Source organism: Macaca thibetana, chromosome 7 (assembly GCF_024542745.1).
Source record: "Macaca thibetana thibetana isolate TM-01 chromosome 7, ASM2454274v1, whole genome shotgun sequence".
Classification (NCBI taxonomy): Eukaryota; Metazoa; Chordata; class Mammalia; order Primates; family Cercopithecidae; genus Macaca; species Macaca thibetana.
This window is the reverse complement of record NC_065584.1, coordinates 106,461,602-106,484,359: the sequence shown is the minus strand read 5'-3', so window position 1 is coordinate 106,484,359 and position 22,758 is coordinate 106,461,602. Positions and strand designations below refer to the sequence as shown.

The following is a 22,758-nucleotide window of genomic DNA, read 5'->3' as shown; positions in this document are numbered from 1 at the left end:
GCCTGGCCAATGCTACTGATTTTTTTTTTTTTTTTTTTTGAGACAGACTCTCACTCTGTCGCCACACTGGAGTGCAGTGGCACCATCTTGGCTCACTGCAACCTTCACCTCCCGGGTTCAAATGATTCTCCTGCCTCAGCCTCCTGAGTAGCTGGGACTACAGTGTGCACCACCACATCCAGCTAATTTTTGTATTTTTAGTAGAGACAGGATTTCGCCATGTTGGCCAGGATGGTCTCAATCTCTTGATTTTGTGATCCGCCTGCCTCGGCCTCCCAAAGTGCTGGGATTACAGGCGTCAGCCACTGCACCCGGCCAATGCTACTGATATTTATGTGGATTTTGTATCCTGCAGCTTTACTGAATTTGTTTATCAGTTCTAATAGTTTTTTGGTGGAGTTCTTAGATTTTTTTAACTATAAGATCATATCATCTGCAAACAAGGATAATTTGAATTCTTTTCCAATTTGGATACCCTTTATTTCTTTCTCCTGTCTGATTGCTCTAGCTAGGACTTCCAATACAGAGTCTTCTTAATCAAACATAATCATAGAATCATATATAATCATATACCACCTTTGCCATATCCTGTTGGTTAAAAGCAAGTCTTAGGTTTTGCCCATACCCAAGGTGAGGGATTGCACAAAGGCATGAACACCAGGAGGCAGCTACTGGTGGGGAAGACCTTAAAATCTGTCTGCCACATCCATCGAGAGCTTAAACTTACTCGTGTAATGTGTGAATTGAGGATGTATTTCAATTTTTTTTTAGTAGCCAGTTTTCTAAGCATGATTAGCAGGCAGCTGCAAGGTAGCATGTACATTGGCATAGGTTATGGAAAGATAGTGTTTCCCACTTAAAATTCCTCCCTGACAACTGGAGCCTGTTGGTGAGGGGCAGCCTTGTTCTGTTCTTGGCATACTGGAGTGTATCTCATAGGCCTTCTTGAGTAGCCTGTAATTCCTGCATATCCTGGCTAGATGAGGTGGGGGTCTTGGTGGTGCACACAGGATGCCACAATCCACAGGGAGTGGCTCCTTGGGGTGGAGAAGGGTAATGAATTATTATAGGCAAATCCTGCAGTGTCGAGGTGGTGGGCCAGCCCTTCTTGTGTTGGTTGTTAACATGCAGTTAAGGCTGTGGACAGATGGATCCAAATACCAAACAGTTCTGTCTAGAACTAGGCAAGGTCTTAAAGGAGGGAGTCTGTGATCAGCCAGCTGGGAAATCTGTGGAGGAAGACATTGTTCAAACCAAAAGAGGGATCAGCAGCCTCTTGATAATGGACCATGTTGGTATAGGGCATCCACTAGCACTGGCCATTTAGATGGTGTCTGACCAAGAGAGGGGCAGGTTGGTGATGAAATCTGTTGTGATGGCATCTTATTTTCATATTTTTAAGTCTATTCTATTAGGGGTGCATGGGGTTGGGATTGCTTATCTGTGACTAGAACAGTATCGGAGGTGCTGCTTTGCTGGAAGGGACTGAGCTGAAGAGGTCCTGTGGGCCAGATTGGAGGTATGAATGTGGAATCATAGTGGCTCTCTAGAGTGGTGTGGGGCAATTCTGCCACAGCAGCTGCTCTGACTCTGGGTCAGCATCTGAGGGGCTTTGCCCCTCATGGACATCTGCTTGATGTCCCTGCCACATTAGCTGGGTTAACCACGTCTAAGGCTGCATGTAACAGTATGTCACCATAAACCTCAGGAAGAACAGAGTCAGTTCCAGGCTCCCTCCTGCTGGCCCCTGATGCCCCTGGGCATTCTGGTTGTTGACTACTTGGTGGTTTTGATCTTGGTCACAAGTGATGGAAACATGGAGACCTGGACCAGGGCAGGCTCCTTATGTCAGCAGGTAGGCAGTGAAGGGAAGCAGATGGGGTGCAGCTCCAGCAGATGCAGGCCTAGGTGCAGTACTGATGGGCTCCTTGGCCTGGGAAAAGCCCCTTAATGATTCTGCTTCTTTTCTGTAAAATGGGGGCAATAATGCCTACCTCTCAGAAGACTTGGGGAGATTAGATGAGCTAGTGTGGAGCACCTAGCAGTGCTTGGTGCCAGAAGGCACTTGATAAGTGATGGCTGCTACCACTGTTGCCATGTTAAGGCAGGTTAGATTAGGCCAAGATCATGGCAGAAATGGAGAGATTTCAGGTCTGCAGTTGTAGCTTCCCTGACTGCAGACTGTGAACCCTACATGACCTTGGCAAATGCCTCAGCAGCTGCAGTTTGCCTTAATGTCTCATTAGAACCTTCCAGGGAAGGATCAAGACCTCTGAGACCCCTGGGCTGCTCAGAATCTACTAAGTGGGTGGATAGGACATGAGGGTGGCCCCTGCCAAAGGGACCCCTGTTTATCTGCCCTGTCTTTTTGTTGTCTAATTCCCCCCTGGGTGGTGAAGCCTGGAAACTGTGAGGTCCAGTAGAGCATTCCAGACTTCCACATACCCTGCCGCTCTGGAGTAAAAAGGGTGGACAGGCCTGGAGAGGTAGGAACCACAAACCTGGGGAAGAATGGAGTCCAGAGCCAGGAGTGGGGAAAGTCCAAAAGGAAAACCTCTTTTGCTGGCCCAAGGCAGTTGTCAAAGTTGGGGTCATCAGGACGCATGGTCAGAGAGATGAGAGAAAATTCTGAGCCCAGAACAAGGGCAGGTGGGGAGGGAGAGCTGGGTGGAAGCAGCTGGTCCTAAGCAGGGAGAGGAGACATTCTGCCTGCAAGTGTCGGCTTAAAGAATCTGGTTCTGAGCCTCCTGTGTCCCCACCCCCTCTGTCAGCTGACCCACCTCTTCCTGTTCCTCCAGACCAAGCTGCTGACCCAGTATGTGCTGAGTCTGGCCAAATATGACCAGAACTATGATATTCGCGACCGGGCACGCTTCACCCGGCAGCTCATCGTCCCTTCCGAGCAGGGTGGGGCCCTTAGCCGCCATGCCAAGAAGCTCTTCCTGGCACCCAAACCAGCTCCAGTCTTGGAGTCATCCTTCAAAGGTGGGAGATGAAATCAAGGGTAACATTCCTAGGGGAATGGGAAGGAACTGGCCAGAGTCTCTGCCCCAGACCTTCCTGAAGCCCCTAGCCAGGCACCATGCTTCTGTGGGTAGTCCTACTCCCTGGCTCACTCCTTTTGCCCCTGCTGTGGCACCAGGAATTACTCTTTCACCTGCCCACAACCACTGCCAGCATCATCTCACTTGAGGGTCTGCCTTACCGGCCAGGATGGGCTCCTGCCTCTTCTCCTCTCAGGCTCCCTTTTTAATCTCCCTCCCTGAGCAGACAGTAGGCTTTGGAATACATCCCAAGATCTTAAATACCAAGGATCCAGTAAGGCAGAAAGCAAAACACACAGAGGAGAGGTGTGTGTGTGTGTGTGTGTGTATATATGTATGTATGTGTATATATATATATATATTTTTTTTTTTTTTTTAGACGGAGTCTCGCTGTGTCGCCCAGGCTGGAGTGCAGTGGCACAATCTCGGCTCACTGCAAGCTCCGCCTCCCGGGTTCACGCCATTCTCCCGCCTCAGCCTCTGAGTAGCTGGGACTACAGGCGCCCACCACCACGCCCGGCTAGTTTTTTGTATTTTTAGTAGAGATGGGGTTTCACCGTATTAGCCAGGATGGTCTCGATCTCCTGACCTCGTGATCCACCCGCCTCCGCCTCCCAAAGTGCTGGGATTACAGGCTTGAGCTACCGCGCCTGGCCTGAGAGGTGTATATTTTTATAAAGGTCCTGAGAAAGCAGTTGCTTGTACTCTGTAAGCTTAGTCACTACATTCAGTTCAGATCCCAGGCCCCAGGGCTTCAGTCTTGCTCTGTTCTTGGGCTTGGCCCTTAAGGCCTCTTTTCCCAAGACAAGGGCCCTGAGAGGGGGCCGGCGGGGAAGGGTTCTCCTGCTGGCTCTCCGGACCCCAGGAGCGGAAGCCAGGAACCTACACAAAAGAGATCCTCCTTCACAAAGCTCAGTTCTTCTGCGTATCTTTTCGTTCTTTTTCTCTTCCCTGGACCTCAGGAATGGGGAGATTCTGAGGGTGGGTGTAGCTTTGAAATTCTCCCAGGAAGAAGGCAACAGTCCCTTTCTCCCTGGCACCATCCCTACTCACAGGCCTGTGCTGCCCTCCTCCAGCGGTGCCTCACCTCTGACCTGGACTCCTGCACACTCATGCTCTGATGCTCATCTCTCCCGGCTGAGTCCAGAGCCTGACTAGACATGCTTCCCAAGCAGATGGGCTGGCAGCATCTGTGGGCCCAGAGTCTCCTCCTGCCCACCTCTGTAGGCTGCCTCTCCCTGGCCCTCAGTCCCTGCTCTGGCCTGGCCAGACAGCCTTTTCTTCCAGCATGTGGGCCTAAAGGTGCAGTCAGGGTGGAAGAGCCATTAGGGCACACATCCATCTCCTTCTCCTACCCACCTGGGAAGCCCCGACCAGATTATGACCCAGCCCCACCTGGGAAATAGCTCCCAGAGCTCTCCCTCACTGCTGCTACCTGCCTGACCTCTAAACCTATCCCTAGACCGGGACCACTTCCAGCTGGGCTCACTGTCCCACCTGCTCAATGCCAAGGCCACAGGCTACCAGGAGCTCCCAGATTGGCCGGAGGAAGCCCCAGACCCATCTGTGCGCAACGTGGAGGTCAGCGGGGTGGAGGGTTGAAGTGTGTGAGTGTGTGTTGGTGGGGGCAGACAGTAAGGAGCTCTGGCAGTGCCGGCCCAGCCCTCCTAACACCTTCCCCACACACACAGGAAGAAGATCTTTCCCTTATTGAGACTCACGTGGGCCTGTTGGGCGAATACACTGAGGTCCCACCTCCGTGTGCCGTGTGCTCTCTCCCATGCCCTGTCTGTGTCCCTCTGCTTCCCCTGTGTGCTGTGCTCCTGGGCCTACCCATGTTCTGTTTCCACCTTGGTTTGGCAGTGCCCCTCTGTGAGCAGCATCCCCTCCCCTCCATGGACAGTGCCCCTTTCTTCCTCCTCTGTTCTTCCCTTTGTGGGACAGACCAGGTAGGGCCTCATGAAGAGGTGGAATAAAGGGTAAGGGCTTGTGCCTGCCTGCCTTCTCCCCAACCATTATGAAATGACCCTGCACCCTACTCCCATCTCCAGGTACCTGAATGGACCAAGTGCTCAAATCGGGAGAAGAGAAAGGAGAAGGAAAAACCCTTCTACTCGGACTCTGAGGGGGAGTCAGGCCCCACGGAGTCCGCAGACAGTGGTAAGCAGATGGCAGAGCTGGGGTCCTCTGTGCTCCCGCCCATGTGTCTGCGTGACTGGCTATATGAGGGGTGTATGTATATGGTCGTGTGTCTAGGGGTGTGCACCTGCTTGTGAGTTGTTTGTGCACCTGAGGGATTCATGTTCCAGGTGTGTGTGCTTGTGCAGGTTTCTATCCATGGAGTCCATCTGTTTCTGTCAGTTCCAGCTGGCATGTAGGGCTGGGGGCAGGTCAGAGAGGGTTCAGTACTGAATCTGAAGGTGGAACCCAGGTGCCTGCTCTAGACCCAAGGAGGCCTGCATATGAGGGAGGAGGCTCATATTATTCCTCCACAGACCCTGAGTCTGAGAGTGAATCAGACAGTAAGAGCAGCAGCGAGAGCGGCTCTGGGGAGTCCAGCAGTGAGTCTGACAATGAAGACCAGGATGAGGATGAGGAGAAAGGCAGAGGCAGTGAGAGGTGAGAAGGGAGCCAGCCAGATGGCGGGTGGGGTTCCTGGGGCTTTCCTGAAAAGAAGGGCTAGCACTGAGCTTTAGCCAGTCTCCTAAGAGCCCCTGAGTCCCTTATGAGCTGGCTGGGGTTGTCAGCTCACATGACAACTGCTTTCGCTGGCTGCAGGATATCTCTGAGGCCTCGTGGGGAGGTGTGGAGAAGCAACCAGGGGCCTGGAGCCTGAGCTGGCACAAGCTGGCTTCAAGCTCTCATGAGGTCCCTGCTATAGGACTTCAGGTGTGAACCCTCCTGGCCCAGGCTCCCCACTCCATTCCAGCTTTTCAGCATTTCTCCTGCTTCTGTGAAGCAAGGAGGGGGTGTCCAGGCCAGGCCTGAGCCCACCTTTCCCACTTTCCTTCAGTGAACAGAGTGAGGAGGATGGTAACAGGAAGACGAAGAAGAAGGTGCCAGAGGGAAAAGGAGAAGCGTCATCCTCTGATGAGGACAGCGATTCCAGCAGTAGCACATCAGAGTCCGAGATGACATCAGAGTCCGAGGAGGAGCAGTTGGAACCTGCCTCCTGGAGGAGGAAAACAGTGAGAGCCTTGGGACAGAGTCAGGGTGTGCTCATGGGCCAGACTCAGACATCTATCTCTCTACCATCCAGAACAGACCATGACATCTTCTTCCCAACCCAGAACATGCCAAGGTGCTCCCCTTACCCACACCCATATCCCATTTTTCTCTTTCAGCCTCCCAGCAGCAAAAGGGCCCCTGCAACCAAGGAGATCTCCCTGCTTGATCTAGAGGACTGTGAGTTTGGGTGGTAAAAGTCACAGGGGAAAGGAGGCCTGGGGAGCATGAATTAGAACGGCCCACAGGGATTCTTGATCAGGTTCCTCAGGTCTTGTGGGAGCAGGGGAGCAGACAGAACATATCTTCAGGCCTGAGAGGGCGGCAGCAGGGCTGACCTCCCCAGGTCTGGGGTTGAGGTCTAGGGATGGGTATTTTGCCAGAGCCTCCAGGCAGGCATGTGCGCCCCCCCCCCCCCCGCCGCTGTCCATGGTGCTGAAACGCGTACTCCTTGATCCCTAGGCTCCCTGCTCAACCCAAGTCACCTTCACTTTGCTTCATCATAGTCTTATCTACTCCCACAGTCACCCCTCCCAGTGTCCAGCCTGTGTCTCCCCCAGCAATTGTGTCTACCAGTCTGGCTGCTGACCTGGAGGGCCTGACACTGACAGATTCCACCCTGGTACCGTCGGTGAGTGGGATGGAGGAGGTGACTGGGCTGGGGCAGGGACACATCCCTCTGCTGCATCCTATGGTATGGATGTGTGTGGGGGGTGGGTGTGATGGAGGATGTGATAGCTTTGAGTCCCAGTTGCTGGATGGCCCTAGGGGACAATGCTGGGACAGGCTCTCTCCGTCTTGCTCAGTTCTGTCCTTCCTTACCCCTCCACTCTAGCTTCTGAGTCCAGTGTCGCGTGTTGGGCGGCAGGAGCTGCTGCACCGGGTAGCTGGCGAGGGGCTGGTTGTGGACTACACCTTCAGCCGCCAACCTTTCTCCGGGGACCCCCACATGGTGTCTGTGCACATCCACTTCTCCAACAGCTCTGATACCCCCATCAAGGGCCTGCATGTGGGCACTCCCAAACTGCCTGTTGGCATCAGCATCCAAGAATTTCCTGAAATTGGTGCGAAGGGCTTTGGATGGGGTGGAGGAGGAGGCTCCTGGGCAGAGTCAATCTTTCTGTGGTTGTTGATACCCTTCTTGTGCCAGGCCAGGGGCCAAGCTATAGGGACACAGAGATAGCATCTAATGTGATCAACACTCTGGTGAACAAGACAGATTATGAAATAAGCAAGATCACATCAAGGCAGGAGGTGCTTGCAGCAGCAGATTTGAGCCTTGGTTGTTTCAGGACTAACTTAAATGTGGTGAGGGTGAGTGGGGGAAAGCAACCTTAAGAGTTCAGAAGGAAACCAGGAACAGTCTCCAGGGGCCAAGAAAGCCAAGATTCTGTAGAGGGTTGGTCAGCTGTAACAGTGGAGGGGAGAGTAGGGCTAGGCTGGGTTCTAGACCTATCAGGTGATGGTGGTCCTCCCTCTCCCCTTCACTGCCTTATACCACTTCAGAGTCCCTGGCCCCTGGAGAATCTGCCACTGCTGTAATGGGCATTAATTTCTGTGACTCAACCCAGGCAGCCAACTTCCAGCTGTGGTATGTGCCCAACTCAAGGTGGGGGTGAGAGGATGGGCTGGAAAGGGTCAGGGTAACAATGAACCAGAAATGGAGGTGGTGCTTAGTGGGGATACATCATGATTGGGTGGGTCTGGAAGCCATCTCAGGCCCTCATTCCTCACCTCACTCTCTCACTGCCTCCAACCTGTGCCTCTACACAGGGTGGGAGGTAAGGGGAGAGATGACGGCCTTAATTCTTCTCCCTCTGTTTCCTCCCACCCTTCCAGCACCCAGACCCGACAGTTCTATGTCTCCATTCAGCCACCTGTTGGGGAGCTGATGGCCCCTGTGTTCATGAGTGAAAATGAGTTTAAGAAGGAACAGGGTGAGTGCTCCCTGGGAGTGGGCAGAGAGGGAAGTATAGAAGCTGACTCCAGAACACCCAGCTTGAATGGTAGGGAGAATGGTGGTGTCCTTCATCTAGACCAGGGGTCAGCAAACTTTTTCTGTAACGGGCCAAAGATAAATGTTTTAGGCTTTGAGAATCATGTGATATCTGTTGCAGTTACAACACGACTGTGGCTGTTGAAACATATAAACATCCACAGACAGTATGTAAATGAATGAGTATGGCTGTGTTCCAAGAAATTTCCATTTATATTTATAGATACTGAAGTTTAAATTTCATATAATTTTTTTTTTTTTTTTGAGACGGAGTCTCGCTCTGTCCCCCAGGCTGGAGTGCAGTGGCCGGATCTCAGCTCACTGCAAGCTCCACCTCCCGGGTTCACGCCATTCTCCTGCCTCAGCCTCCCGAGTAGCTGGGACTACAGGCGCCCGCCACCGCTCCCGGCTAATTTTTGTATTTTTTAGTAGAGACGGGGTTTCACGTGTTAGCCAGGATGGTCTCGATCTCCTGACCTCGTGATCCACCCACCTCGGCCTCCCAAAGTGCTGGGATTACAGGCTTGAGCCACCGCGCCTGGCCTAAATTTCATATAATTTTCATGTGTCATGAAATATTAATCATCTTTTGATTGCTCCCCCAACACTTAAAAATAATTTAAAACATTGTGGGCCATACAGGTGGTGGGCTGGATTTGGCCTGGAGGCTGTAATTTGTAAAACCTCTGGCCTACAAGAAAGAAGAGTGGCTTGGGCAAGGGAGGAGGGAAGATCATGGTTAGTTTTGGATAAACTGATTTTGAAATGGATTTGGAAAATTCAGCAGGAGCTATTTAGTATGCAACTGAAAATATGGGTCTATGCCCAGGAAACACTTTGAAGCTGGAGTCATGAGCATAGAGGTTGTAATGGAAGCTGTGAATATGAATGAGATCACTCTGGGAGGTGGGAGAAAATAGGAATGCCAAGGACAGAACCTTGGGGGAAAACCTGAATTCTGCAGAAGAAAGAGGAGGAGAGGGATAAGAGAAGGAGCACAGGGAGAGGTGGGAGGAGAACCAGGAGAGACAACAAGGCAGAAGGTGTCTGCAAACCACAGTTACCAAACACCTTCAGAGTCAGTGTATAAAAGGCTACTGCCAACCTGAGGGAGAGAGGGTCATTGCTAAAGGAGGGACAGAGGCCAATTGCAGTGGGTTGAGGGAGACCAGGGCTCAAGTAAACGGAGTCCTCTTTGGAGGACTTTAGCCATGAATGAGGAGGGAGACAGGGCATTGGCACGATGAAGGATCTCGCTTCTGGAAAGGATTTTTTGGAGACGGGAACACTTGAACATGAACAGATTGAAGGAACAAATACAAGAAAATGTTATTAGTCAGGAATGAAGGGGATGGAAGAAACAGGAGAGGGATGTCAGTTTCTAAAAGGAGGTGAAGAATGGGGGAAGCAGCGGAAGGAGGAAAGAGGCTCAAGAGAAGACTGTTGGTGTGCAGGAGGGCAGATGGAGGGGCTCCCACTGGGGGCCTAGAGCATGTGAGTGGAGAGAAGTCAGCCCTGCAGAATGAGGAGTTCTGGGGATGCTGGGAAGGTTTGGGGGCTTCAGGAGCCCTGGCTACGTCTGGAGCTGCTGCTGCAGAGGTACAATTAAAAATGTACCTGTGAATGCTGCATGTGACTACTGGATTCTGGCTGAGAGATCACAGCAGCCACCTGTCATCTTTTTGTGAGGGCTTAGCCTCCAGGAGCTGAGTGGGAGTTGAATGTGGGTTGGAGGGCCGCCCAGGAAAGATCAAAGGGTATGAGGTTCAGGATTGGGGAACCTTTTAAGAACTGACTGGCCACTCTCAAGGGGCTGGTAGCCCAGATGTCTGATGGAGGAAGCTCCAGATCAGTCTTTGGTAACAACATGGATAAAGGCCTGGGTGGGAGGGGTACAGAAGCTAACGAAGGCTTCCTGATGGAGGGCCCAGTCTGAGAGCGAAGTACCGTCTCCCCAAGACTGATGATTTAGATTCTGACCTGCCCTTTGCATGATACCTTCCCAGCCTGGGAGAACTTGATGCTTAGTAAGCAGACCCAGGTGCTGGCCTCTTTACCCACCACAGCCTCTGCCCTCATCACGACCTCTGCCCCCAGGAAAGCTGATGGGCATGAATGAGATCACAGAGAAGCTCATGCTGCCAGACACCTGTCGGAGTGACCACGTTGTGGTGCAGAAAGTGACTGCCACTGCCAACCTGGGTCGTGTTCCTTGTGGGACATCTGATGAGTACAGGTACTAGGCCACCAGTAGAGGGGAAATGATGAGCATGGGGCCCCTGGTTTGAAAGAGGAGCCCCAAGCGCTGATCCCCTTCCAAACACAGTCACCCTTAGCAGCTCTTCCCCACCCCTTCTACTCCCACCTCAGGTTTGCAGGGAGGACACTAACCAGTGGAAGCCTCGTTCTGCTGACCCTGGATGCCCGGCCAGCTGGAGCTGCCCAGCTGACTGTCAACAGTGAGAAAATGGTGATTGGCACCATGCTGGTAAAGGATGTGATACAGGCTCTGACCCAGTGACTTCCAAGTGCTGTGACCTCTTTGGCTCCTATCTGTACCTCCCCATGACATCTGGGCTGTCAGTCCCTCTCACCTTTCTCTCTCTCTCATCAGCATCCTCATGCCAGATAGCATTCAGGGTGTCCTCTCCCCCTCGGGAGGACCACGCCTTCCCCTAATCCCCTCCCCATGTGTTCCTTAGTGATCTGTGCAGAGGGAGATGGCAGTCACTCCCTTCAGTCCTCCCAGCTCTCTGTAGCTATTTATGTAACACTCTCAATAAAATGTCTTCTCTCTAGCTGCTGGCTTGCTTTTCCTTTTGGGGGTTTGGAGGAGAGCTGCTAAGGGTGACTGTGTTTCACCCTTGTGACCTTGTAGGGGAGGCTATGACTGCTTCTCAGGAACAACTCTGGTTGAATCCCCAAGGTGACCATCTCTGGGTCAGGATGCCAAGGAGTCTGCAGGCATCTCTGTGGAAGAGACATCTGGACTGGGATGGGAAAGCAAAGCTGGAAGAGCACCTTGGTTCTTTTTTATAGCCTCTGCAAAAACAAGTCCTCTTCAATGGCTGGCAGATCCCCTTAGTTCTTCTTATGGTCCCTTGGGAAGAAAGGACTCATAACATGGGGATTTCCCCAAACACAGGTGCTCAGTTCAACATATGTCAACTACCTCCAGTTAGGCGGCCTGGAGGCCCCACCTGAATGGGGTACTGACCCACTAGTCATCTTAGTGGAATAATAGAAGATGTATAACTGTACTTCTCAAGTCAGTTTGTGGCAAGTCACCTGGTGATCCTATCACACGCAGATTCTATTAGTAGGTCTAGGATGAGGCCTGAAATTGCTTTTTTTTTTTTTTTTTTTTTTTTTTTAAGTGAAAGCAGCCGGACATGGTGGTTCACGCCTGTAATGCCAGCACTTTGGGAGGCTAAGGTGGGCGAATCACGAGGTCAAGACCAGCCTGGCCAACATGGTGAAATCCCATCTCTACTAAAGATACAAAAAATTAGCTGGGCATGGTGGCATGTGCCTGTAATTCCAGCTACCTGGGAGAATGAGGCAGGAGAATCGCTTGAATCCAGGAGGCAGAGGTTGCAGTGAGCTGAGATCGTGCCATTGCACTCCAGCCTGGGCAATAGGGTGAAACTCTGTCTCAAATAATAATAATAATAATAATAATGATAATAATAATGTGAAAGCAAGTTTATTAAGCAAGTAAACAGAAGAATGGCGACTCCATAGGCAGAGCAGCAGATTCTGTACCTGTGACAAGACACCAGCATCTGGTCACACCTGGAACAAACCTGGTGGGTGCAGTGGGGGTCAGGGCTCTCCCTGACACCTTTTCTGGTGAAGAAAGAGGCTGAGTGAGCAGTGGTTCTAAAAGGTATAAAAGGTGTTCTATTAGGATGTGTTCTGTACCTTTCCTTCCCCTGCAAAGTCTATGATCAAAGTTTAGGAATCTTAGATTTAAGTGAAATAAGTTCATTTCCCATAGATCTTCTCAGAACCTTTACTATGCTAATGTACACTGTGACCACCTCTCAGCCTGCAGTGTTACTCAAACTTGGTTTTGATCTTGGAACACTTTGCTCACATCATCTTGATTGACTGGGTTACAAGGAACACACTGCAGTGATAGTTTGAGATATTGTACCTCAGCCTCTGATCCTCTGTGACCAAGACTTCAGGCCCTTGGCCATACTGTCCTACAGCCCTGCCACTTAGACATCCCTGAGCACATCCGTTCACGGGTAAGATGGGGTGAAGCAGGTGTGGCTGTCCTCTCACGGAAGGAGAACAAAGGCAGTGCCAGGGGACAGCCCTGCCTCTGGCTCCAGGGACTTGTTGGGCACTGTGACACCAGAGAGCTGCTGGAAATGCTGCTCCCCTGAGAGCCTGGGGCCCCAAAGTCTCCCTGGGATCACTGTTTTTGTCACTGCAGATTCTGAGATGATCCTCCAGTCAAAAGTAAGATTCAGTCTTACTTTTGCCTCTGAAATCAGCACTACGCAGAGCACTGAGAGAGGGTGAGGGTGATTTTCTAAGAAATTTGAACAAGAACCATCAGAGAATCCCTTACCCACCTTTATTCTATATCAAAAGCCCCAGAGTAGAGCTGGGCATGTGTCTGTAGTCCCAGCTACTCAGAAGGCTGAGACTGGAGAACTGCTTGAGGCCAGGAGTTCAGGGTTGTATTGCACTATTATTACACCTGTGACTAGCACTCCATCCTGGACAACCTAGCAAGACCCCATCCCTTAAAAAAAAAAAGTCCCCTTTTTAAAAAAATGGGATTCTGTAGGAACCAGAATTACAAAAGGCAAGTCCTTTAATATTCCTCAAGTACAGCCCAGGTTCCCAGAACCTCTTGTAAAGGGCACTGGGATTTCCAACCCTGAGAGTCCAGATAGTTGGAACCTTCACGGCTCTATGTTGGTGTCTCTGGAACATGTCCCAGGCTTTGGCGTTAGCAGTAGCAACTCTTCATAAGGAAATGGTTCTGGTGCTTGATGGAAGAGAGAGGCAGGAAGCAGGAGAGCAAGGTGTGGGCAGGTGAGAGTATGACTGCAGAAGGAGCCCAGCGGGGAGCGCTGTGCTGCTGGTTGAGGCTGGGCTGGGAGATTGGTGGGGCAGCAATTTCCCATCCAGGAGGGGCACAGGGCCTGTTCTGTGCTGAGAGAATGGTCTGGAGTGAGAGAATCTTAATCACAGAGGAAGGGGGAGTGGCTGCCCCAGCTCTCATCCCAGCCCAGCCCATCTCTTCCAAGGCCATACCTCCCACAACCCTACCACATGAGCATCCCTGAGCGGGTGTGCAGGGATGAGATGGGGGCTGCCCAGCATACACAGGAGGAAGCAGGTCAGACCTGCAGGGGCTGGGGGCCCCCACATCCCCCAGGGCATTTTCCCCAACCCATATCATATTCTGTATTTTATCACTGGCCCAAGTCTTTGCCACTATGGTGACACTTTGTCCCCAGGTTATTAGGGGCCTGGTCACAGAGTGTCTGGATCTCAGTTGGCAGGGAAAATACTTCCCACGAACAGCTTTTTTTTTTGGAAGACAGAATCTTGCTCTGTTGCCCAGGTTGGAGTGCAGTGGCACAATCTCTGCTCACTGCAACCTCCGCCTCTTGAGTTCAAGCAATTCTTGTGCCTCAGCCTCCTGAGTAGCTGGGATTACAGGCATGCGCCACCACGACCAGCTAATTTTATTTTATTTTATTTTTATTTTTTTTTTTTTTGAGATGGAGTCTCGTTCTGTTGCCTAGGCTGGAGTGCAGTGGCGTGATCTCGGCTTACTGTACCCTCCGCCTCTCAGGTTCAAGCGATTCTCCTGCCTCAGCCTCCTGAGTGGCTGGGATTACAGGTGTGTGTCACCATGTCCAGCTAATTTTTGTATTTTTAGTAGAGACGGGGTTTCACCATGTTGGTCAGGCTGGCCTCGAACTCCTGACTCGTGATCTGCCTGCCTCGGCCTCCCAAAGTGCTGGGGTTACAGGTGTGAGATACCGCACTCAGCCTAATTTTTTGTATTTTTAGTAGAGATGGGGTTTTGCCATTTTGGCCAGGCTAGTCTCAAACTCCTGAGCTCAGGCAAAAGACCTGCCTTGGCCTCCCAAAGTGCTAAGATTATAGGCATGAGCCATCGGGGCTGGCCAGTCATGAATAGTTTTGATGGGGCAACCAGGGAACTAGCCCAGGGCTGTGGGATTCAGGTGGGGCCCAGGACCACAGGACGGACTGGGAAGCACTCTTAGGACTCTGCTGGTGCAAAGGAAGGGCTGCAGAAAGGGGCCTCAAAGTGGATAGAAGCACAGGGACTGGCACAGAGGCAGAAGGTGCCCTGACAAGGATGGGGTAGTGCATCAGTGGGGATGTAGGAGGTCTGAGCCTGACCACAGGCCTTGATGGGTTAGAAGACAATGAGCTCAGGGAGGGGCTGGGAACTGGAATCTAGTCCAGGATGGCTTCAAAACAGTACCCAGGCAAACTGGCAAGAGAGACAGCTCCAGTCTCCAGCCAGGCTGCAGCACCTGGCTAGCTGCAGTGGCTGGTAACCCTGGGGAACAGATCCATTTAGAGATACCAAAGAAGCCACTACAAGGACCCCAGAGTTGCGACATTAGTTGTGCCCATGCTTGAACTCCCGTCTATCTGGCGACTAAGGCAAACCCCTGCACTAGTTCAGCCTATTCTGCTGGGCATCTTGAGAGTCACCTCCCCATAGTGTCTCTTCCACATCAAAAGGATGGGTGTTGAGGGTGGAACTCAGAGTGGCAGGACTTCCCCTGTCCTGGCTTGGAAAGGAAAGGGAAAACTGGAAAATTCTGACCCACCAGAGGACCTTGGCCTGGGTCTTCTTTTTGTCACCACCTGGTCTTTTGGCTCCCAGAGTCAAGAGACGGATGGTGAATTGGTCCCTGGGAGGGTGGATCCCAGGTTGGGATATGGAGAATAAGGATTAAAAGTGGAGTATCCTCAAGGAAAAGAAGCAGCGTGTACCTTTTTGGGTCTTCTACTTGATGGTTCTGGTTTGACCCCAGTGTCTCTCCCTGCATCCCCAATCCCACGGTCTGTCTAGTAGAAGAAAGCACTTAGGGCTGAACTTTTTTATCCTGACCTTTGGGAACCCCCATTATTTTCCCTTTACCAATTGCCCCCTTACTGCAGAAGATGCTGTGGTGTCACTGAGGCTTCACTTCCCTATGGCATCTGAAGAACAGAAAGAATGGTTCTCTCTCTCTAGGCCCCAAATATATTACGCCCCTGGGTTTGGGAATTTTTTTTTTTTTAAATCTTAAGTTTCAGTATTTAAATTTATGAATCTGTAAACTTATATAAATTATAAATTTATGAATATTTAAATATAATATTCCTACATAAAATTGTACGGATTACAAGTGTTCAACTTGATGCGTTTTCACAGACTGAATAACCCATGTAAACAGCATCCAGCAAGAAAAAGCGTGGCAGCTCATCTTCCTCATGCCTACTTCCAGTTTGGGGCAGTGTTTCATTTTGCTGAGAGATTACAGAGTCCTGAAACAGTCTGACACCAGGTTCCAAGTGGCAGTGGGATTCCAGAAGGCCAACATGAACTTGTGTCCAGCAATGCCAACACAGTGGCAGATGCTTCTCTTTGGGGCTACTAGGGATGTGTTAATAACAGCCTCTGTGGGAGGGGCAGGGTATGTGGAAATAGGAGGGTTGTCTTGTTTTGGCTGCAAAGAATGTAAGGAAACAACTATGGGGGTAAAGAAATTCTTAAGAGCTTGGGTAAGATGACCTTGATCTAATCTTGGATGTGCTAAGACCCTAGCATCTGCACCTTCAGAGGGAAGTCAGGGAGGGAGAGGTGGGGTTGGTGTTTCTCATGGGTACCAAGGCAAGACCAAGACACTGGACTCCTGACCCACACCAAGAAAAAAAGTTGCATACTCTCAAGTAAATCTCTAAATGTCTCAATTTCCCCAGCTGCAAAACAAAGGGGATGGCCTCTCCGTGTCTCTCGGCATCCACGAACCCATTACAAGCATCTCAGGACAACCAGCACTCACCTTCAAACTCCAAGATGCTCCCCAATGATCTTTGCTACCTGGTATCTGTATCCTTGTGTCATTCCCTTCCACATATTATCAGTGTTGGTGTATGTGAATAACAGGATACAAATGATGGTATGTCATTTCTGAGATTAGGTCATAAAATTCTTTGTACCTCCATCTTGGTTGATCTCTTCCTCTCAAGCCAGCTACCATGTCTTGAGCAGCACTATGGAGAGGTCCACGTGACAAGGAATGGAGGCTTTTGCCGGCACCCACTTGAGTGAGCTTGGAAGCTGATCTTCCAGCCCAAGGCAAAGCTTCAAGTGACTGAAGTTCTGGCTGATATCATGACTGCAACCTCATGAGAGACTCTGAGCCAGAACCAGCCAGATAAGACATTCTCTGATTCCTGACTCCCAGAAATTGTGCAAGATAATAAATATTTGCTGTTTTAAGCTGCTTAGCTTTAGGGGTAACTTAGTAACAATAAATAAATAATACAATCCAGCCTTCCACCCATCTCCTAGGTTCTTAGGTTGTTGGGAAAGCCCTCAGGGAGCCTGTATCCCTGATTCTGGCCTTCAGAGCACTCTGCTCCCACATTCAGTGTCTGAGTGGTATGCCTGAGTTGGCTTCTACTGGCTCATAAGGGCTGACTGTTATTACACATTCAGGAATTTGGTGAGCCAGATGATGTTGCACTGGCAATTTGAAACCAGCCACGGTGGGAGTTTTTGTGCCATGGAAAGAGGCAAATGCTACAAATCACTTCCCTCCCCCAGCCAATTGTCAAACATTTACCAGCACATCACTGCCCTTAATTATCCCCATCTCTGTCTCTTTAAAATATTATTATGTATTTCAAGTTTAAAGACTAACATAACCACCTGTATACTAATCACCCAACTTAAGAACTGAAACACTCATCAGTTCAGCACTCATCAATTTAATGTCCCCAATACCCCTCATTTCATGACTGCTTCCTTTCCCACCTGAAGCAAATCATCATTCTGAATTTTCTGTTTGTCAATGCCATCCCTTTTTTTTTGTACTTTTACTATATATAGATGTGTTCCTAAACAATATATTGTACCATACTTTGTGATGGTGGTGGGTACTACATGTTTTCAAATTTTATATAAATGGCATCTTAAAGTATGTTTTCTCCTACATCCCGCTTTTTCACTCAGTATTGTTTGTGAGTCATGTTGATGCGATCTGCTGTATTTCATTTACTTTTACTTATATATAGAATTCCACTATATGACTATACCATAATTTATTGATCCACTCTCCTGTTGGTGGGCATTTAAGGTTATTTTGTTTTGTTTTGCAACTATTAACAAACAGCTAGACATTTTTACTCATGCCTCTTAACATGTATGAAAGTTTCTCTAATATATTTTCCTAGGAATGGAATTGCTGGGTCACAGAGTATACACTTTTTCAAGTTAACTAGAGAATCCAAATCGCTCACCAGAGTTGCTATACTTCACATCAAGAATATTTCTAGCAGCTTTATTCATAATAGTCCCCAAACTGGAAAGAATTCAAATTCCAATCAATAGAAGAATGCAGAAATAAATTATGGTGTATCTATACAATGGAATACTACTTAGCAATACAAAGGAACAAACTACTTCTACATGCAGCAACATGGATGGATCTAACATGTATGTTGAATGAAAGAAACCAAAAATTATATGGAATCTACAACAGGTTAAACAAACCTGTAATGAAAAGCAGTAAAGATAATGGTACCTTAAGGAGGGAGGCATAAAGTGGGAAGGGGCAGGAAGGAACCCAGTGGGGGTTCTGGAGAGATTCTATGTCTCGATGTGGGTGGTGGTTACCCCGGTATACACTTAAGATTTGTGCACTCTGGCCAGGCACAGTGGCTCACGCCTGTAATCCCAGCACTTTGGGAGGCCGAGGCAGGCGGATCACGAGGTCAGGAGATCAGGACCATCCTGGCTAACATGGCAAAACCCCGTCTCTACTAAAAATACAAAAAATTAGCTGGGCGTGGTGGTGGGTGCCTGTAGTTCCAGCTACTCGGGAGGCTAAGGCAGGAGAATGACGTGAACCTGGGAGGTGGAGCTTGCAGTGAGCCTAGGCAACAAAGCAAGATTCCATCTCAAAAAAAAAAAAAAAAAAAAAAAAAAAAAAAAAAAGATTTGTGCACACTATGCATTGTCTTCTCTCCATTAAAAGATGTGAAACATAAAAGCACACACCAAAGTAGCTGAACCAGTTTACGCCCTCACTGGCAGTGATCCTGCTACTGGGACAGTGAGACTTGATCATTTTTTCCATTTGAAAAGTGTGGCATGGCATCTGATAGCGGTTTCATGTGCATTTCCTTGGTTATTGATGAGGTGGGCATCCACTGATGTTTATTGGCCATTTGGATTTTCACTTGTGTCAACTGCCTATTCCCATCTTTTGCCCATTTTTCTATGGAGTTGTGTTTTTTCCTCATTGATTACAGAAATTCTTATATAGTCTGGAAACTAGTTCTTTGTAAATACATGGATTGGAGATATCTTCTTCCAGTCTATGGCTTATCTTTTCAAGCTTTAAACAGTATCTTTGGCCGGGTGGTTGCTCACGCCTAATCCCAGCACTTTGGGAGGCCGAGGCGGGTGGATCACAAGGTCAGGAGTTCGAGACCAGCCTGGCAACATGGTGAAACCTTCTCTACTAAAAATACAAAAATTAGCTGGGTGCAGTGGCAGGCGCCTATAATCCCAGCTACTCTGGAGACCGAGGCACAAGAATTGCTTGAGTCCAGGAGGCAGAGATTGCAGTGAGCCGAGATTGCGCCACTGCACTCCAGCCTGGGTGACAGAGAAAGACTTTGTCTCAAAACAAACAAACTCTTTTAGTAAACCAAAGTTTTAAATTCCAGTGTGGTCAAATGTATTGTCTTCCTTTACATCCTGCGCTTATTGTTCCAAGTTTACGAGGTAAAAAAAAAATTCTCCTATATTTTCTTCTAAAAAAAATTCTAAGTAAAGCTTTTCAGAAGTGTATTTTTTTTTTTGAGACAGAGTCTCGCTCTGTCGCCCAGGCTGGAGTGCAGTGGCCGGATCTCAGCTCACTGCAAGCTCTGCTTCCCGGGTTTAGGCCATTCTCCTGCCTCAGCCTCCCGAGTAGCTGGGACTACAGGCGCCCGCCACCTCGCCCGGCTAGTTTATTTTTTTTTGTATTTTTTAGTAGAGACGGGTTTCACCGTGTTAGCCAGGATGGTCTGGATCTCCTGACCTCGTGATCCGCCCGTCTCGGCCTCCCAAAGTGCTGGGATTACAGGCTTGAGCCACCGCGCCCGGCCTCAGAAGTATATTTTTGACTTACTTTTGTGTAAGATGAAAGGTGGGGCCAATCCACTCTTTTTTTTTTTTTTTTTTTTGAGATGGAGTCTTGCTCTGTCACCCAGGATGGAGTGCAGTGGCGAGATCTCAGCTCACTGCAAGCTCCGCCTCCCTGGTTCATGCCATTCTCCTGCCTCAACCTCCCGAGTAGCTGGGACTACAGGCACCCACCACCACGCCTGGCTAATTTTTTGTATTTTTAGTAGAGACGGGGTTTCACCGTGTTAGCCAGGATGGCCTCAATCTCCTGACCTCGTGATCCGCCCGCCTCAGCCTCCCAAAGTGCTGGGATTACAGGCATGAGCCACAGTGCCCTGCCCCAATCCACTCTTTTATCCCACTTAAAAGGAACTTGAGAAAACAAAAGAACATGGTTTCTTCTGTACAGAGCTTGGCAAAACTTGAGCAGAGACTGTGTGTGTCTACCTTGTGGTCTTCAGTTCCTAAGTGAATTCCTTTTCTTATCTTTTGCAACCAGGAAATTATTTCCTTCCATGAAACTTCTCTCTTCTTTTAGCTCTCTGCCTCCTGCAGAAGCACTGAACACCTGGGCATATCAAAGACTATAAAGTCTCTCCTGTCTCCCTAGTACATATATTTAACATGTAGTCCAGCTAATGATAGTTGGACTTAAAATCAGTATTGTAAGTCTGGGGCTTGACTCCAGAGACAGTGCCAGGCATAGCTGGGCTCAAAGGCTGTTTGTTGACTGGGAGAATAGATAATGCTGCCTATTTGTTTCTGCTACTTCTGCCAGTGACCAGCTGTGGGGACTTGACCAAGTCATTTAATATATTCACCTCTGTCACTTTCCACACCCTGCCTTGTGGATTATGGTCACCTTCAGAGGGACTATTCTTCCTGTATGACCTGCAGGCCTAGCCAAGTCCGGGCAGGGAGCAAGGACTCGCCCACACTTGAGGTCATGACTGCATTTGGTCAAAATTACCTCTTCTCTCAACATCTGCAGTCAGCTCTGGGGTCATTTACAGATAAGCAAACACATAAGCATGCTGGAAGTTTTATTCTCACCTGGTTAAGACTTCAGGCTCTGAAACCAGAAGATTGCCTTGGTTTGAGTCCTTGCTCTGACACTTTTAGCTGGGAGTCTTTTGGCAAGTTACTTAACTTCTTTGAGCTTCAGTCTCATCTGCAAAATGAGGTAACATAGGAAAAGCACTTAGAACTTTCCCACGCACATAGTAAGTGGTCAGTGAAGACAAGCTATTATTACCTGCAACAGAAAATTTAGGAAGAGAGACTTTAGGCAGCAGCAATTTCTGTTCCAAGTCTCTTGATGCCTTCATTTTCTTATGGTTGAGAGTTTTGAAATATGAAAGGGCTTCCAGACACCCATTCCTCTGGGCACTATTCTGGGTTTCAGATTCTTATCTCGCTCAGCTTTTGGGTCAGAGAGGAGGAAAGGATGTCAGGGATCACAAACTGGCAGACAGTGAGCTGCATGGGACCCCTGGACATGCTGGGCTTGGCTCTTTTCATTTGAATTAATAACCAATATTAAAATTTACATTCAAGATTTCACTTAAAAAGTACTTCCAGCTTTTCTTGAAAGATTTAACTGGGCTGGGACCTCATCTCTACATGGTGCCCACCAGCTAACAGCCCTTTTGGGTGTGCCTTGGGCCTTCAGTGCTGTCGCCCACCCTCACTTGGCTCCTGTGCTGTAGGCATCTGAGTGTGGCACCCTCTCAGAAGCAGCTGTCCTAAGCTGCTTATGGGCCAGGACAAGACTCAGGGGTAGGCTGCTCCTGGAGAAAGTATGGCTCAAGAGAGAGGGGTCCCAGCGAAGTTGCTCCTGCCTTGTTCCTGCAGTCATCACCTTTTCTGCCCATGACCTTAGCAACCCAAAGAAGCTCCTGTAAGTAGACCAGGTGGATGGAGACTGGCCAACTCCCACTGTCACTCACCCCTCTTGGACTTCTACTCTTACACTCACCACCCTTCCCCGCTTAATCCTTCTGAAACATTAGACTATACCATCAGCTTCCTCTTTCTCCATCACCTCAGGCAGAAACTGACCTGCCCCTCTCCCCTTAGCCATTAGATCAAGCCCAGGAAGACGGCAGCACCATCTTCCCTAAGTGCCAGGAAGGGACCGCAGCATAGTTAGTGCTTATTAAATAGTATCATGATAACATGACACATGTAAAACACTTAGCAATGCTCAATAAACTCTGGTCCCCTTCCTCCCCACTCCAGTCCCTTGTTTTCCCCCTTTTCTGTCCAACCTCTTCTAAGTCTCCAGTAACACCTTAAAACAGACCTGACAACTGCCAACCCCTTTTACAATTCTCTAATAGTTTCCTCCTGTCTGCAGAATAAAAGCCCCTTACAAACCGGGCCCAAGCTTCCCTCCGGCGGTATCAGGTCGCATCATCCTCAGTCCTGGTCAGAGGGAGCCGCTCCATGCCGTCCTCCCTCTCTGCCTTTGCTTGGTCTCCCGCCTGGAATGCCATCTCCTCTTCTGCGCTTGCCTGAGGTTTCCGGTCCGCCCCTGCTCCAGGTGCCCCAGGACGACTGCCCTGGAGCCCTCGCCCTGTCCATTGCCCTATTTCTGTGAAACTTTCTATCGCAGTCTGTCGGGAGCGCCGGAAGCGGTTTCCCCGGAGCGCTCCGGTCCAAAGAGGACCAGTGATGTCTTTGGAACTTTCTGGAATGTCCTGACTCTCGCGCCCCACTCTGCAGCGCACGGAGCAGTGGGTCTAAAATGAGCGCGCCTCCTGGAGCCCGGGGGCTACGGTTCCGACCGAGGATGCAGGGCTGGCTCTCGCCCCGTAGAGATCCCTGGAATAGAAGGAGCGCGGACAGTAGGCTGTGCTGCCTAAGCGATCGCCGCCGCTCGCAGGGGCTTGTAAATCGTGCCCTCTTTTGTCAGAGGGAAACTGAGGCCCAGGGCAGACAGTGCCTCCGCTAGGGGTTACTTAGGTGAGTGGCGCGCTCAGGCTTCGGCCTCTGGACCCCCAGGGGATGGCTGTGGCCAGTAGCGGCGGCGGTCCCCGCCGGGTTCCGGGTGGGCGGTGGAGCCCTCCTTGGCCCGGCCTGCTGGG

General features: G+C 49.9%; 2 protein-coding genes and 1 long non-coding RNA gene across 4 annotated transcripts in view; 2 read left to right on the top strand and 1 right to left on the bottom strand.

Annotated features, from left to right (window-relative positions):
* AP3B2 (adaptor related protein complex 3 subunit beta 2) overlaps positions 1–11,063 on the top strand; it is a 51,133-nt gene extending 40,070 nt beyond the window's left edge. The window contains exons 15-26 of the mRNA XM_050796124.1: positions 2,799–2,985; positions 4,507–4,625; positions 5,096–5,204; positions 5,540–5,663; positions 6,058–6,232; positions 6,389–6,449; positions 6,794–6,900; positions 7,105–7,333; positions 7,776–7,860; positions 8,109–8,206; positions 10,363–10,501; positions 10,636–11,063. Coding sequence (XP_050652081.1) covers positions 2,799–2,985; positions 4,507–4,625; positions 5,096–5,204; positions 5,540–5,663; positions 6,058–6,232; positions 6,389–6,449; positions 6,794–6,900; positions 7,105–7,333; positions 7,776–7,860; positions 8,109–8,206; positions 10,363–10,501; positions 10,636–10,786 — 1,584 coding nt within the window. The 3' untranslated portion in view covers positions 10,787–11,063. The remainder of the gene's footprint in view (positions 1–2,798; positions 2,986–4,506; positions 4,626–5,095; positions 5,205–5,539; positions 5,664–6,057; positions 6,233–6,388; positions 6,450–6,793; positions 6,901–7,104; positions 7,334–7,775; positions 7,861–8,108; positions 8,207–10,362; positions 10,502–10,635) is intronic.
* RPS17 (ribosomal protein S17) overlaps positions 1–22,758 on the top strand; it is a 157,113-nt gene that overhangs the window by 28,016 nt on the left and 106,339 nt on the right. The gene's annotated exons all lie outside the window — the stretch shown is intronic.
* On the bottom strand, positions 12,081–22,746 carry LOC126958102 (uncharacterized). Of its 2 annotated transcripts, none has more exons than XR_007727097.1 (3): positions 22,045–22,746; positions 20,723–20,840; positions 12,081–13,443 (listed from the first exon to the last, which is right to left on the bottom strand). It is a non-coding gene; the product is annotated as an uncharacterized LOC126958102 (long non-coding RNA). The 2 variants fall into 2 exon arrangements; XR_007727098.1 differs by having other exon boundaries at positions 12,081–13,438.